We start from the raw sequence: 17,930 nt of genomic DNA, 5'->3' as shown, positions 1-17,930 counted from the left end.
ACCTCAAATAGCGAGAGGAATGTTGGAAACAAAAGAAAACAAAACAAAACAAAAAGTTGGTGGCATCACAATTCCAGATTTCAAGCTCTATTACAAAGCTGTTATCATCAAGATAGTATGGTACTGGCACAAAAACAGACACATAGATCATTGGAACAGAATAGAGAGCCCAGAAATGGACCCTCAACTCTATGGTCAACTGATCTTCGATAAAGCAGGAAAGAATGTCCAATGGAAAAAAGACAGTCTCTTCAACAAATGGTGTTGGGAAAACTGGATGGCCACATGCAGAAAAATGAAACTGGACCACTTCCTTACACCACACACAAGAATAGACTCAAAATGGATGAAAGACCTAAATGTGAGATAGGAATTCATCAAAATCCTTGAGGAGAACACAGGCAGCAACCTCTTCGACCTCAGCCACAGCAACTTCTTCCTAGACACATCGCCAAAGGCAAGGGAAGCAAGGGCAAAAATGAACTATTGGGACTTCAACAAGATCAAAACCTTTGGCACAGCAAAGGAGACAGTCAACAAAACCAAAAGACAACCGACAGAATGGGAGAAGATATTTGCAAATGATGTATCAGATAAAGGGTTAGTATCAAAAATCTATAAAGAACTTATCAAACTCAACACCCAAAGAACAACAATCTAATCAAGAAATGGGCAGAAGACATGAACAGACATTTCTGCAAAGAAGACATCCAAATGGCCAACAGACACATGAAAAAGTGCTCAATATCACTTGGCATCAGGGAAATACCAATCAAAACCACAATGAGATACCACCTCACACCAGTCAGAATGGCTAAAATTAACAAGTCAGGAAATGACAAGCATTGGAGAGAATGTGAAGAAAGGGGAATCCTCCTGCACTCTTGGTGTAGGGAATGCAAGCTGGTGCAGCTACTCTGGAAAACAGTATGGTGATTCCACAAAAAGTTGAAAATAGAGCTACCCTATGACCCAGCAATCGCACTACTGGGTCTTTACCCTAAGGATACAAATGTAGTGATTCAAAGGGGCACATGCACCCCAATGTTTATAGTAGCAATGTCCACAATAGCCAAACTATGGAAAGAGCCTAGATGTTCATCAACAGATGAATGGATAATATTCCATTATATAGACTATGCAGCCATCAAAAACCGAAATCTTGCCTTTGCAATGGTGTGGATGGAACTAGAGGTTATTATGCTAAGTGAAATAATCTATCAGAGAAAGACGATTATCATCATGACCTCACTGATATAAGGAATTTGAGAAACAAGACAGATGATCATAGGGTAAGGCAGAGAAAAATGAAACAAGATGAAACCAGAGAGAGAGACAAACCATAAGAGACTCAATCTCAGGAAACTGAGGGTTGCTAGGGGTAGGGGACAGTGGGAGGGATGGAATGGCTGGGTGATAGACACTGGGAAGGGCATGTGCTATGATGACTGCTGTGAATTGTGTAAGACTGACAAATCACAGACCTGTACCCCTGAACAAATAATACAGTATATGTTAATAAAAACAAAAACAAAGTAATGCTGCCAGTAGCAGCAGCCTGGTTTTACCAAGAGGTTCTTCCCAAGAATTTCTGCAACAAAAAGAAAAAGTTGATAAATTATCTTTATAACCAACAACCCCAAAGGAGTATTTAATGATCTCACCTGTTCTTTTAGAGTCTCTTAAATACTCCACTAATGGAGTCATCCTAATGTCCTTTCATGAACTACTAGAGTTTAGGGACTTTATCACTATCTCTTTCTAAAGTTTAAACAAAGAAGTTGTTTCTCACCCAAATAAAAGAAAACACAGGACATATAACTCACATGGGAATTGTATTATAATGGAGAAGAGCACAGGATTAGTAAGAAGATCTAGGGTTCAGCTAGTTACACCTTAGCACAGGCATTTTATTTAACTTTTCTGTTAGTTCTTTGGGGTAAAATGAGATGGCTGGGCTACTTCTATGGAGTTAAAAAATAGGTAGAATGTGTAAAAGTACTTTGTTAGCTATAAAGCACTACATATCTTAGTAATAATCCTATAAGAAAATCCATTAGAGGTATTATTAATATATTTCCCCTAATTAATTATATTATTTAATATATTTAATATATTATTTAATATGTTTAATATAATAATATTAATTAATGTTCCCCCCTTTTGTTGGAGAAGGGCATGGTTTATTCCTTAATTGAAATTTTGGAAATTAATTAATTGGAAATTTTGGAGAGTCTTTACTTTTCTCCACAGACAGCAATTTGTAGTATTATCGTTAGTTGAGTTACATTCATTTTCTTCCCGAGTTTTTATTTGGTATCTTGGTGATAAAGTTTTAGTTTTCACACTGTTGCAATAGGACTTAGAACCAGAATTTGTGTCACAATTCATGTAGCTAAAGTACACAGTTAATACTGAGTACTTCTGTTATTTTTGTATTTTTAAAGGTACAACATAAAATTTCCCTGGAAAGCTGAGGTGTACTCGTGTTCCTTTAATGCTCCTGTTAAACTCAGAGTGAAGTGTTTCCCCACTGACCAAGAACTTAAAAATAGAATTGCTTCTATTTATATTAAACTAAAACACAGCAGTGAGAAATACTGTCTTCCTAGTCTAAGAAAATTATAAGAGTCCCTGGGTGTCTCAGTCAGTTAAGTATCTGCCTTTACCTCAGGTTGTGATTCCAGGGTCCTGGGATAGAGCCCCATCTCAGGCTCCCTGCTCAGCAGGAAGTCTGCTTCTCCCTCTGCCCCTCCCCCAGCTCATGCTCTCTCCCTCTCTCTAATAAATAAATAGAATAAATAGAATCTTTAAAAAAATTGCAAAACTATTTAAAGCTATCATTAATACTAAACCAGTCAAAGGGCATCTATGAACAGGGATGGTCAGTATCTAAATATTTAAACAACAGATGCCAGTGGGAGGGCATGGATAATAGAGAAAATTTCGGTAATGCAATGAAGAACATCTTTAGCAAGGGTACATTGTTCCTGGTACAGAGGAACAATGAGGTCCTGAGAAAGAGGACCACAGCCTCCTGGGGCTTCATATACATACACTACGTAATGTTCTGAACAAGAGTTCAACTTCTCAGGAAATCCCAAGAACACTAGTTTCTGGAAAAGGAGCAACCCTACCATAAACTGGGATCATAATATGTATTATATTCTAGGAATTGTTTTAAGTACTCTGTGGCTACTAACTCCCACAATCTTCATAACTCTGAGATAAATATTTTATTATACCCATCTTAAATGAGGGGAGTAAAGTATATAAAGAATAAGGAGTTGCCCAAGCTTACACACACATTTAACTTGTAGAGCCAGGAATCAAAACTAGGTAATTTGGCTTCAAAACCAATACTAAGCTCTATGGATATCTTAGCATCTCTGACAGCCATCTACAAATGCAGGTTTCTGAACCTGCAAAGGCAAGGCAAAGATTCTGGGACCCGGTTAAAGTTACTAATGTTGCTCTTCAGGGCCCTATCTACACCCTACTTTGCTGACATGCTATTAAACGGCCACAAGTTACTTTGAATATTTTTAAAAAGCAACAACAAAGTATCTGTTTGGCAGGCACTTAATGTTCTTGTATCCATACAGTACTTAATGTTCTTGGTAAAAGCAAGGCAGGGGGAAAAATTTTCAATTTTATGTTAAAATCAACATGTCCTGAAAATGACTCATCTCAAAAGAATAATACACATGGAACTTCTAAATTTAAGAAAAATCAGTACTCCCAACATTCACTGTAAGATAGTACACCAACCTTGCATAAGAAAGCATCTTGGGGGAGGGTCAAATTTTCCCCTCCTGGTTATTTCACACAACATAAACAGAGGTCAAGAGGCACCAACTGTTTAGACCGTGACCTCACACCATCTTCTACTGTTGAACTCCTTAAAGGGCTGAATACCAGTCAAAGCCAAAAGGTTTATGTCTAGTTCACGAAAATGCCATTTTTGTTGTTAATCCTGTAAGAGCTCTCTCATCGCAGCAATACAATTCAAACAACTTTTTTCTATAAAAACAATGACTAATAATGGGCCTGTATTGATAACTTGATTAATGCATTATGTAACTTTAAAAATTGGGAACTGGGAGCCTGGGCAGCTCAGTCAGTTAAGCATCTGCCTTCAGCTCTGGTCATGATCCCAGGGTCCTGGGATGGAGCACTACAAAGTGCTCCCTGCTCAGCAGGGAAGTCTGCTTCTTTCTCTACCCTCCCCTCTGCTCGTGATCTCTCTCTCTCTCTCAAATTGAAAAACAACAACAACAACAACTTAAAAAATAAATAAAAATTGGGAATAAGTATTTCAACTACCTAAGTAGTTGACACATTCTTTAATTTGTATTAAAGAAATGTAATATAATTGGGAAAATTGGAAAATACAGAATCACAAGACTTTGTCATAGTCTTATTTCCAAAATAATACATCCTCAGTATAAAATAACTTCTGATGTTCATTTGTCTTTAGTTGTCAACAGTTATTATTGATGCTGTTAATAGTTAGTTTTTGAGAAAGACGACAAAACTGGCCTACCAGAACTTCATGGACTTCAATAAATGAAATTTAATTAGACCTTTTAAAATCTGGCATGCAGGGTTGTTTTAAATTTTTTTGTTTTGCCTCTCCATCAGAGGCTATGAACAGCTAAAATACTGTGTAATTTTTCTTTTAAACAGTAACTTTTCAGCAGCCCAAATCATCAATCATCATCTCAAGGCTGGTGAACTTGAAAGCTCCTAATTCCTAAGTTAATTTTCACTGTTCCTACAATATCTGTTAAGATGAGTGAAAAACAGTCATTTGACACCTTAATATAGATGTATGTTAACTTTGATAACAATTTCTTAATATACTGACAGTATGATAGTACATGAAAAATGGAAATATATCAATCTTAAATGCTCTTCTAAAAGAAATAACCTACAAATATTCTTTAATTAGGTAGCCAGTAAACTGTATAGTAGCCTATAAACCAGCTAGGTAGCCAGTTTATAATAACCTAGAATTTTAAAAAGTAGACTATTGCTTTTACATCAACTTACTGGAAACTGCACTGGCAACACTTTGACATATATTTACTCTTTATAGTTAGTCGACATTTATTACTAATTATTTTGCCACATGGAAAGAAAAAGTTCAGTACACAGTTATAAATCTCATTCTTTTTAAAAAAGTCACCTTAAGTATACCTCTCTGATTACTTAGGTAAGCAATAGCAATAATGTTCAAATGCCATGTCTCTGAGCTTTTATGATATCTGGCTTTCTAGAATCAACAGTTGGTCCTTTTCAATATTATTACAATATGACCAGTTAATAAGTTTGATGAAAATTCTAACTTGTTATTTCTGAAGAGAAGACGTTTATAATACAGATATACAATATACTAGGCATTATGTACCTACAAATAGGAAACTGAATGTTCATCTAGTTCAAGTTATCTAAATGTATCAAGAAAAACAATCTGATAACCAACATCCCTGCAAAAAAATACATCCTCACAAAACACAGATGATTTCCTTCCTAAATTATAAGGGAGCAAAAACCGTAGGTAAAAATGTAGGTTTCTTTAACCAATTAAAAACAACGTAGACCATTAAAAGACTGGTCAAGTCTACAAGAGAAATAACACACAAAAAAGCCAGTTATATTTCAGGAACAAGTATTTCTTTTTATTTTTATGTTATATTGACAAATGTATTTCTTTTTATTGTTATAAAGTTTTCTCCAATGTAGTTCAGTAAATGAAGCATTTAATTTTATTTTATTCCACTGTTGGTCATAGTTTGAGCCCTACACACTCCCTTCCCTTTCACCTCAAAGGGAGCTCCTTTGTATGTAGCCACACACTCATCATTAGTAAAGAGATCAGGCTGGATCTGCTCCCAAATCTTCTTCTTAGGATTCAGCTCCTTGTCAGGTTCTCCTATTGGGGTGAAAAAAAAAGTTACATAGCTAACATATTAAATAAATTATCTATAGAGATTTCTGTTGAACTGTCTAAGCAACACTTTCTGATCTTTAAACCTGATCAGAATTTTTTAACACTTACTTATTAACACTTATTTTTTTATGTCATCAGCAGTTTATATTATTGATTGGTAAAATAAAATAATTTGTCATTTCCTAACATGGCTTCTCCTTTGACATGTTTAATCGTGATGTTTAAGGGACACCCTTGCAGTTTAAGATGACTTTTTAAAATAAAATTCTCTCCTAATGATGGCTTGAGCCCCACTAATGGGAGGATCAGCACAACCTGTAGGATATTATTTAAAGTTGATATTCTCTATTGTAATTTTGTTTATTAGGGCACATAATGCATGGTGCACTGGGTGTAGTGCATAAACAATGAATTCTGGAACACTGAAAATAAATTTAAAAAAATAAATAAAAATAAAAATAATTTTTGTTTGTTTCACTGTAAAGATGATACTCAGTTTTAAACATTAAATTGTACAAGTTGCTTTGTTAAAACAAAACTAAATATGGACACACACACAAAAAAAATATTTTGTCATTTCTATACAGATGTGAAAGATTATTTTTTACTCTTATAATAAATATTTCTACAGGTAATACAGCTAAGAGAATTTATTCCCCAAATTATTAAAACAAAAATATAAGATACTCATTTTGTCACTATATAGACAGAAAAACTGTGAAAAGATGAGAGCATAATTTGATATGTTATATTTTTACATGTGGCACAAACAGCTTATGTGATTGCTGCTACAGTGCTTAAAGATTTCTTACTGATACTAGAGAATGGGTTAAATATTAAGATTATCTAGCTAAATACAGTAACTATTTTGGGTTTCATCTGCTGCCCATTCCATTTGACGAGATGGAAAGAGATAAAAAGGTTTAGTAAGGAGACAAGTACAAGCATTTGCTAAGCACAAGAAATATATACTGTTGCAAACAATGCACACAATACTCTGATTTTAAATATAAGGAAACTGGTGTTCAGAGAAGATAAATTGCTCAAAGCTACATGATCAACAAATTATAATTTGACACCAAAACCTGTGTTCTGCTAGTACAGAATCTTGCCTCCTGATAAACTATTCTTTAGAAAAGAAATAACATTCTCACATGTGGATAATAATCCATCCTCTCTTTATCATAAACCACACTAAAAGTTTATCATCAACAAAAGACAAATATATTGTAAAATGCATCTGGTCTACTTAGCACCAATATACCAAACAACCCCTCTATTTAATGACTGATAAGAAAGCAGAAATTAAAGTTTAATATAACATCATTTTGGTAGCTCGGGATGTTCAATAACACTTGGAATAAAGAATCAATTCGGGGTGCCTGGGCGGCTCAGTCAGTTAAGCGGCTGCCTTCAGCTTGGATCATGATTCCAGGGTCCTGGGATGGAGCCCCACATGGGGCTCCCTGTTCAGCAGATAGCCTGCTTCTCCCTCTTCCCCTGCCTGCCACTCTGCCTACTTGTGCTCTCTCTCTCTCTCTCTGGCAAATAAATAAAATCTTAAAAAAAGAAAAGAAAAGAAAAGAAAAAGAATCAGTTCAAGAAACAATGAAGAAAAAGCAACATATCTCTTAAGCACTAATGTGAAATAAAAACTGCTTTCCTGAAGGTAATAAAAAGTTTTTCTGAAGTCTAATTCAGTAATGACAGAAATAGAACCTTCTAGATCTTTTCTAAAGTGAATACCAACTTCAAATCTTCTGCAATTACTTTAAAAAGAATCTTTTAACATTACTGAACTAATTATATTTTATATTCTGATTATATCTCATTACCTACACTAGTTTTTATTCTCCACTCATACAACAGGAACAAAACTGAGGAAATTGGTTGGCCGTAGTGATTTTGTTCTTTATTAGTGCTTTAGAAACTGCCATGAAACTGGCAAGAACAAACAAAACTGTCCTCTGGTATGCAGGTTTTCAGGGATGACAGAATAGTTAGTTAAATGATGTATCTATTCCAGAAGAACATGCAATGAAACTAAAGCTGAAAGACCAGTATAAAAGATAAGGATTTCTCTTATTCTTTTAGGAGCATTTGATTGGACAACAGAGAACTAATTAATAAACAATAGGAAAAAATATCAATATATAAAGTATCTGCAAGAGTTTTTTTTTTGTTTGTTTCTAAACTATTCCTTAGTCTACAAACATAATCCTACTTTGCTTATACACAGAGCATGTGGGGAAGTGGGCATTCCAGAATTCTACAAAGCTGGAGTCAGACATATTATTCAGGGAGACTAACTTTGAATTCCCCCAGCCCACCCAAAAAAGAATAATGAATTAATTTAAGAAGCAGAGCATCCCAGATTTGTGTGAAAGCTTCTTATCAAGAGTACAGATTGTGTGAGTTCTTAATAAATGCAGACATAAAACTGTGATGCAGCACAAAACTAAGCTTCTCAGATCTAGGAAGATACTGACATGTATACAAAATAATACTCATACTAGCACATAGTGCTTACTATACTATCAGTACACTAAGTGCTTTACATATATTTACTCACTCAATCCTCTCAGTACACTACATAAATACTATTAATTACCCCCATTTTACAGAGGAGCAAATTGAGGTACAAAGGTTACAGCTAAGAACTTAAAATATCAAGCAGGTAGCTAAGTGTTGCCAAAGTTAAACCTCACAAAACCCACACAATATAGATACCATTAAAAACTCCTTTTTATAGATAAAAAAGGTGAGCCTCACAAAGTTTCCTAGGTCACCCAGCACTGCAGAGTCAAGATCTTAAGCTTTAAGTTCTTAAAGAAGACTAATAATTTTCTAGGAACAAATACTTGAACTAAATCTAAACTAGAAACTACTAAAAGAAACCTCTAAAGCATGGCTGTTACTTTCAACACACCAGACTCAATACCTGAACACTCCGAATGTAGTTGTGAGACTTTAACCAATAAATGAAACGTGATTCAGACAAATAAAATTGAGATTATAACTAAAACATGTCACATTATAACTGAATATAAATTAGAGTTGACAAGTCTTAAATGCTTACTCAAAATGTTTCTCAATAATACATTATTTGGTAGCATATAAAGCTAGTTTGAAATACAAATTTAAATCATCTGCCATGAAAAACACACCTAATATTTTAAATAACTGTTTTTTAAGAAACTATATTGTCCAGAGAAGTCTTTTTCATCATTCCTGTGTATTATGTCCTTCTAATCTTATTTTCCTTTTTTTTTAATCTTTTTGAAATGGCTATCCAAAGAAGTTCAATGTTCAATGATATCAACAAAAGTTCTTAAACCTAAAAACTGCAGAGCCTCTGAAATTGCTAAATGCATGCCAATAATCACCATTTGGAAATGGTTACACATAATGTAATAGAACTAATCCTTCAGAGACTATTTTAGGCCAACTCACTGTAAACAAAGCATATAGGGAACAGGAAATAGTTTAGAAAGGAGTTTGTACAGATGTAAAATGCTGTGACCACCTTCTCAGGATTTAAAACCTATAAAAAGCAATAAATGCAAATTCCAAAGTCCCAGTTATTCACAAGTCTGGAATAAGAACAAGAAACTTCATTTTAATTAGGCTACTCTTTTACACAGGATGCTCACTGATTATCAGCTTCTCTTTGATAGCTGCCATGCCCATAAAAAGCATAGCATAAATAAATGAATTATTTTATGTTTAACTGAGTTTTTGAGATATAATAATTTTAACTATTGCCAACTGTGGCACAAAAACTAAAGTATAACTTTGCAAATAAAAGTCAATTAATTTGGAGTGCCTGAGTGGCTCTGTCAGTTAAGCATCTAAACTTCCGATCAGGTCATGATCTCAGGGTCCCAGGATCTAGCCCTGTGGCAAGTCTCCTGCTTAGCGGGGAGTCTGCTTGTCCTTCTCCCTCCGCCCCTCCCCCTACTTGTGCTCTTTTTCTTTCAAATAAATAAATAAAATCTAAAAGAAAAAAAGTGAATTAATTTTTTCAAAGCTAATCTATAGAGAAAAGTGGTTTGGCGGTTCCAGGAATGATCCTAACAATAATGAAAGCAGATGCTCGGGCCTGTTCTCCAAATACTTGGGGGCAGGAGTTGTTGCTTTTTCACATGTTTTAAAAGTAGATTTCTTTCTGTCTATTCATTAAGCAATTTACTGAGCTCCTACTCTATGCCAGGCAATTCTCCAGATGCTAGGAATACAGCAGTGAATAACCACCATCATAACAACAACAACAAAAAAAAAACCCAGAAATCTTGATTCCATGATGCTTACATTTCTGTGTGGGCCAACAATAAATAATGTATAGTATATTAGATGTTAATTGCTTTGAAGAAAAAACAAACAGATAACATTTTTAAAATTTCAATAGGATGAGGAACCAAGGCATGTAGCTAACCGGGGAAAGAGCCAATGGCTCGGTTGGAGTGATCACTGAAGATCTGTAGAGTACATGAGGTAAATGGAGATAATGGGAAGCCACTGTAAGAGCCTGGGCTTGTACTCTGGGTCAAATAAAAAGCTTTTTAATAGTTCTGAGCAAAGGACTAATACAATCTGACTTACATCCATCTCCCTGATATCACTGAAAGTAGATGGAAGAAGGGCAAGGGAGATCATTTAGAAGGTTCTGACTTCCCAACCAAAGATGTTGGCACAAGGACCAAACCGGTAGTGGCATAGATGAGAATGATTTTAGATATACTCAAAAGGTACAAATACTAGGATTAGCTGAAGAAGATATTTGAAAAAATAAAAAGAAGTTGGGAGAAAGGAGTTCCTTGAGGTAAGATGGGAAATACTATGGAAAAAGGGAATTCTAGGGGAATGGTAGGGATATCTCTTCTTCCTCGGTATATATTAGTGAAAAAGTCTAGCAAGCAGCTAGGTAAAGAAAAGCAAGAAAAAGAAAAGCCAAGAAAACAGAAACATGGGAAGGAAAATAGAAGAGGCCAAATGTGGGGGAAAAAAGAGGGCAAAGACCAAGGTCTGGAATACTTCAGTGCTAGGTCATGGAGGTAAGGAAGAATCAGCAAAGGAGATAAGAAGGGCAGCCAATGAAAGGACCACCAGGAGAATGTGGTGCCAGAAACCAAGTTACTTAAGAAAAAGACTAAAAACTAGCCATGAATATTTAGCTACAGAGATTAATTCATGATCTTGATCAGAACAGTTCTGGGAAAAGTGAGCAGAGAAACCTGACTGAAATGAGTTTGGAGAGAAGAATCAAATATAGACAAGTTTGAAAAATCAAATTTAGACAAATATATTTTTAATAATAAATGGATCAAAAAATTCAACACTCTTTTATATATCATATATGCTTTGTGATTAACCATTAATTACATTTATTAATAAGACAGTATCAATAAAAAGAAGCATGATCTTGGAAGTTAAAAGTCTGAATGCAAATTCTCATTTATTACTAGACAAAACAGTGCACTGTCAAAAAGTGGCTGTCACTGCCATTGTCTTCTAGCTATAGTATTATTTTCAAGCTATTTTTGCTTCGTGCTTTGGGACTAGTTACCATATTTAAATACTAAAACGCATAGCTTCATGTATTGAAAACTTAAAAAATACTGGGTGGTGAGGGTTTCTAGTCATTGTTACAAAAGTATTATTTGGCATCTTCTAAACTCTATGTACTTTTTGGATTTGTAGTTGGAATAAACAGTAGTTAGGCTAAAGCCTTTTCAAGGTCAAATAGCACTTCAAAAGTTTGAGCCCCAACTACAAGTTCTATACCACACTTTATATAACATGAAATGTTAAGTCTCTAGACACTAAGCACATCAAGTGAACATCAAAATGTCCAGCAGACAGCTTAAGCTCTAAAATGTAAAACAGATGCTGAAAAATAAAGCACTGATAAATCATGGCCCTCACTGGAAAAGAAAAAAACAACAGTGAAAGTAACGGCCTTTTGTGTTGTATTAACTGTTATTTCCTTTCAGATTTACTGTTACAGAAGCAACTGATGTGGATGCATAAGCAAGATGAACATTAACAAACCTCATATCCTAAAATCTATCAATTACTTGATGTCATTTACCTTGGTTAAGCTATTATAAGTGATAAGAAAGTAACCTCATGGGCCATTTTTATTTTTTCATTTTATTTTATTCATTTCATTTTATTGTTTCTTTTCACTTTACAACTATTTTTCATACCTTCTCCACAAATCCATGTGCTGAAGCACAAGGAGAAACTATGAATTTGCACAAAATATCTGACTTTGGAACAATGTAAATATAAACACACAACGAGCCAAACAGATAGATTAAAGAATATAGTGAGGAGAAGAAATCCATATGGGGCTATTAGCATCTCTAATGCTAAGTCACTGACTAAAGAAAATCTTTCAATTTATTCATCAACAGCATTCAGATAAAGCTGATTCAATGGCTGAAATATCACCTGTTAATTCTTTCGGATAAGGGAATGAAAACAGTCACAGAAATAAAAGAATATAAGCATTCATTAATGAAATAGTCTGTATTAATTCCCAGAAAGCAACAATCAACAAACAAAAATGCTACAGTATTAGAAATTCTGGCACATTTATTGTTTGATCTCTTCACTAAACTCTATATCATGTTAAGAAAGTAGCTAAGTTTTGTTACACCCCAAATTAAATCAGTAAAATAGTGGGTTAAAGTAGATTATTTCTTCCAGTTCTAAGCATGTAACTCTTACAATTTACATCAGAAAATAAAACCTAAAGAAAACGTACTAAATCTTAAGTGTTTAAATAGAAAGAAAGGCAAATCTTAAGTTGGAAAGGTAACAAGAATTTCCTTTTTAAAAAATGCATGCTGAATTTTAAAAGAAAACGTTTACTTTTACTGTCATTCTATCCCAGTTTAGTGAGTAAGACTTCTCAATAAAATTTCAGGTTTGTCAGGTATACAAATGATGATTTACCCCCAAGTGTGAGGTTTGGAGAGGTGTTCTGATATTGTGGTAGCAGAGTGATAATTATATGCTCCTAGAATCAAAGGCCATTATGCTGCTTTAAGAAATGATTCTAAATGGGATTTTCCCAAAATCTAGTTTAACAAGAAAGAGTCTTAGAGCACAGACCATTATGGTTTCCAATCTAGACAATCAAGACATTTACATCCATTCAAAGCCACAGATACTTGCTAAACAATGCCTTTATTTTTTAGATTAGTCTACTTTTGATTAGGAGGGGTGAGCAAATTTCGAGAAAATTAATCCCATGCTTTCATCCACATTTTCTTAGTCCAATGTTAAAATTCTTCAAATCCTAATATTTTATCAAACACAATACAGTTAACATAGGATTAAAAAAGCAGGTCCATCTAATCATATCAGCTGTTTCTGTAAATCTATCTCCAAATCAATTCTGACTTTTAGATCTGATTTTGTTTCTACTTTCCCTATTACTCTAATCAAATGAACATCCTTTAAGTAAATGCAATCTTTTGATTTCTAACTATTTCCACCTCCTTTTATTAAGGAAATAGTTATTCTGTATCTGATAAGTTCTTTTGCCTCAAAGATCTACTTGAAGAAACTTTTTCACACATTATGAAGTTTTATCTGTCTCAGAAGCATTTTACTGGAGAAAACAAGCAAAATGAAAAGTAACCTCCTTTGAGATGACTGCAATAAATACAAGTTTTAATTCAGAGATTTTCCTCTATATCCTAAAGTAATAGCATAATAATGTATTTGCATATGCATATACATTTGCATATGCAAACACATTATTAGATGGACTTTGAGAATTACACATTTCTTCGAGAATTACACATGAACTTTTCTTCTGTTTTCCTGTGCTGTATCCTGAGATAATCTATAGTTTCAAAGATTCTGCAGCACATCAATCAGTTCTCTATCCATATCACACTCTTCTACTATCCGTATCACACTCTTCTACTATGTAAGTATTATTAGCATTTTCCTAAGCAAACTCTCTCTAGTATTTTATGCAATGTGTGCATTCATGGGGAGGGTGATGGTTAGATAGATGGCTGTGCTTAATGAGCAATCTCGAACCAATCTCAAGAAATTCAGTAATAAAATCTCAGTAATAACGGTCACTTAAAAGTAAAGCCTTGGAGTCATACACAAGATTGATTTTAAACTAAACATTAGAAGAAAACGATGGTTCCCAAACTGTTTTAAATAATGACTAATAAATACTTACCAGGAAAAGCATCAAAAACAATTCTGTCTCCAGGAACAGACCCATTAGGAGGTGCCAAGATTTCAACCTTCTCAGGTGAACTAGCACACATCACCATTGCTTGAGATATTACCCCCCTCATCTTTGCAGGTTTCAGGTTACAAAGTAAAATCACCATCCGATTTTGCATCTGTGTGAAACATAAACTGGTGATTAATGATGTACAGGGATTTAGATTATCATAGCTAGAATACATTAAGGTACATCTAATAGCTAAATGTAAAATGTATACTTTTGTCAATGTTTATTTATCTCTCTGTCCAAAATCTTTTATTCTTATTAAGAAGTTGTACATAAACCCTGAAAAAAAAAATTCCACAAACTGACAGTACATTACAGTTGAAGGAAAAGAGGCAAAACTTTTCAGTTAAATAAGTTTTAGATGAAACAGATTTGGTTTTGAATTTAGCTGCCATGTACCAGCAATGAGATTATATAAAGTTGAATTGCTTTTCCTCACAAAATGAGGAAAATGATAGCAAATTTAAAAAGCCAAGTCTAGGATTATATTATAATATGTATGTAAAGCATTTAGCTTAGTGTTAGCATTAAAATAATGAAAAATCCTTACCTATTTCGTCATTTCCAATACTCTGCAAGATCCATTTCTTACTTTAAAAATTACTCTTGGGACTCTATCAGATAGACAGGTACAGAGTAGAAGGATCCCAACCTTACATAGTCCCATGGACACACCAATGAAATAACTACATCTATTACAATTAACTCTGAAATCGACCTCCAGACTGACAGAGTAAGATCATCCACACTAGAGAGAAGACAACATCGAAAAGGATAGGAGTGGAGACACAGTCAGGAATGCTGGCAAATAACTACAAACAGGATGAATATCACAAACACAGGTGAGTGAAGAGGGTCAGATGGACCCAAACTGGGAAAATGAGTCTTCATAACCACTTGCTTTGAATATCAGCAGGACTTAACTCTAGAAGCTTTTAAAATAAACAGGGCTTAACTGGGAAAACCAAGGCGTGTTGGTAAATCGAGTCTCCACACTAAAAGAGCCATCACTAGATATAGTGCAAAAGCAGCAGTTTGAAAGTGCTTGAGGTATATGTGAAGGAGATTTACGGACTAATCTTGGGATGAGCTAGAGAGACAGAGAGCTACAGGAAATATCTCTGGGAAAGAAAGAAGGGCTAGAGGGCGTCATTTTTCTTGCCCTCCACCTCCTTGATAGCCTGAGGCTTGCAGGAGCTGATGCTATCTCTCTCCATCTAACTTACCAACAGCCCATGCCCCCATCCCAGCATTCCTGGTAGCCAAATACCCCCAGTTTACCTGCATCAGGAAGTGCCCTTCCAAAGCAGATTCTACTACTCAAACACCGAAGGCAGGCAAGTCATGTCATTCCAAAGTGAATCCTGCCCTGGAAAGAAGGGGCAATAACCCTATACACCAGCATAACCACAATTCCTGCAAGAAGGCCTCATTGTAGCCTGCTCAGGGTGCAAGCTTTACCCTTCATATTCCTGTAGCTGTTGCAGAGGCTAACTGCGGACAGTTAAGATGAGTGCTGGCCCACCAGTGAGCTCAGAAGCCCCTCAACAGCACTAAAAGTAAACCCTGCCCAGGGCAAGAACAGGCATGAAAGAAAGTTATTCTAGCCATAAGCATATTCTCAGCCAGAGCAATCTTGAAAAGAATAAAACTGGAGGTATAATCCCAGATTTCAGATATATTACAAAGCTGTAGTAATCAAAACAGTGTGGTACTGGCACAAAAACAGACACATAAATCAATGGAATAAAATAGAGAGTCCAGAAAATCTACGACAAAGGAGGCAAGAATATATAATGGGGAAAAGAGTTTTTTCAACATTTGGTGCTGGGAAAATTAAAAAAAAAAAAAGAAAACTAGGCCACCTTCTTTTTTTTTTTTTTTTTTAAGATTTTATTTATTTATTTGACACAAGTAGGCAGAGGCAAGCAGAAAGAGAGAGGAGGAAGTAGGCTCCCTGCTGAGCAGAGAGCCTGATATGGGACTTGATCCCAGGACCCTGAGATCATGACCTGAGCTGAAGGCAGCGGCTTAACCCACTGAGCCACCCAGGGGCCCCTAGGCCACCTTCTTAAACCATACCCAATAATAAACTCAAATGGATTAAAGACCTAACTCTGGGCGCCTGGGTGGCTCAGTGGGTTAAGCCGCTGCCTTCGGCTCAGGTCATGATCTCAGGGTCCTGGGATCGAGTCCCGCATCGGGCTCTCTGCTCAGCAGGGAGCCTGCTTCCTCCTCTCTCTCTCTGCCTGCCTCTCTGCCTACTTGTGATCTCTCTCTGTCAAATAAATAAATAAAATCTTTAAAAAAAAAAAAATAAAGACATAACTCTAAGACCTGAAACCATAAAATTGGAGAAAACATAGGCAGTAACTTCTTTGACACAGGCCACAGAAATATTTTTCTAGGTAAGTCTCCTCAGGCAAGGGAAACAAAAGCAAAATTAAACTACAGGGACTGCACCAAAATAAAAAGCTTTTGAACAACAAAGGAAACCATCATCAAAACAAAAAAGCAATCTACTGAATGGGAGAAGACATTTGCAAATGATATTTCCCATAAGGGGTTAATATCCAAAATATATGAAGAACTTATACAATTTGACACCAAAAAAACCCCACAAACAATCCAATTAAAAATGGGCAGAGGGTCTGAGTAGATACCAAAGAAGAGATACAGATGGCCAAGAGATACAGGAAAAACTGCTCACATCACTATTCATCAGGGAAATGCAAATCAAAACCACAATGAGATATCACCTCACACCAAGCAAAACTGCTACTATCAAAAAGCCAAGAAATAGTGTTGGCAAGCATGTGGAGAAAAAAAGAACTCTCATGCAGTGTTGGTGGAAATATAAACCAGTGCATCCACTGTGAGAACCAGTATAGAGGTTCCTCAAAAAACTGAAAATAGAACTATCATACAATATAGTAATTCTCCCACTGGGTGAATTGGGCATTTACCCAAGGAAAATGAAAACCCTAATCAGAAACATATTGTGGAAGCCAAGAAAAACAAGGTTGTACCCACCTCAAGTCTAGCCCTGACATAAGTGCAGCCATCTTGAGCCTAACTTCATAAGCAGTTATGAAGAAGTCCTGGGCCTACACAAGACTAATGTGGGAAGGGGGGAGCACACACAAATGAACCAAGTCTCTCTTTTTATATAGATAGAAACTTCTTCACTAATCTTATTTCCATTTTTCTCCCCTCAACAGAACAGCCAGATGATCCTACTAATATATGAGGCAGACCACATTTCTCCTTAGCTTACCAGTTTTCCAATGGCTTTCAACACACTCAGAATAAAAGCCAGTTTTTATAATGATCTAAGATTCTACGTTATTTGGCATCCTATCCTTATTTCTGATTTCATATTGCATGACATTCCCCCCTATAGACTCTGCTATAATGACACTGCTTCCTGCTGTTCTTTGAACATGCCAGGCAAGCATCTGACTTAGAACTGCCTGTAATACTCTTCTACCAGGGAGACATAGGACTTTTCTTCATTTTCTTAGACCTTCACTTAAGTATCACTTTCTTTATGATGCCTTCCCTACCACTTTATATAAAACAACATCACTGTAACTCCAAAAACTCCTAGATTCTTTCTCTACTTTTCTTTTTAATAATTATCACTATTTAATATACTATATATTGTGATTTTCTGACTCCCACATAGGGTTGTGAGCT

The 17,930-nt window shown here is 35.3% G+C and overlaps 1 protein-coding gene across 2 annotated transcripts in view; it reads right to left on the bottom strand.

Moving 5' to 3' along the window:
* Positions 1-5,662: 5,662 nt before the first annotated feature.
* Positions 5,663-17,930, bottom strand: part of AIMP1 (aminoacyl tRNA synthetase complex interacting multifunctional protein 1) — a 31,866-nt gene continuing 19,598 nt past the window's right edge. For both annotated transcript variants that reach the window (XM_004748119.3, XM_004748120.3), the window contains exons 6-7: positions 14,172-14,340; positions 5,663-5,938 (exon numbers count right to left, since the gene is read on the bottom strand). In XM_004748119.3, coding sequence (XP_004748176.1) covers positions 5,772-5,938; positions 14,172-14,340 — 336 coding nt within the window. In that variant the 3' untranslated portion in view covers positions 5,663-5,771. The remainder of the gene's footprint in view (positions 5,939-14,171; positions 14,341-17,930) is intronic.

This window comes from Mustela putorius, unplaced genomic scaffold (assembly GCF_011764305.1).
Source record: "Mustela putorius furo isolate JIRA1106 unplaced genomic scaffold, ASM1176430v1.1 tig00003871_pilon_pilon_pilon, whole genome shotgun sequence".
Classification (NCBI taxonomy): domain Eukaryota; kingdom Metazoa; phylum Chordata; class Mammalia; order Carnivora; family Mustelidae; genus Mustela; species Mustela putorius.
Note: the sequence above shows the minus strand (reverse complement) of the source record. Positions and strands in the feature narration are given on the sequence as shown.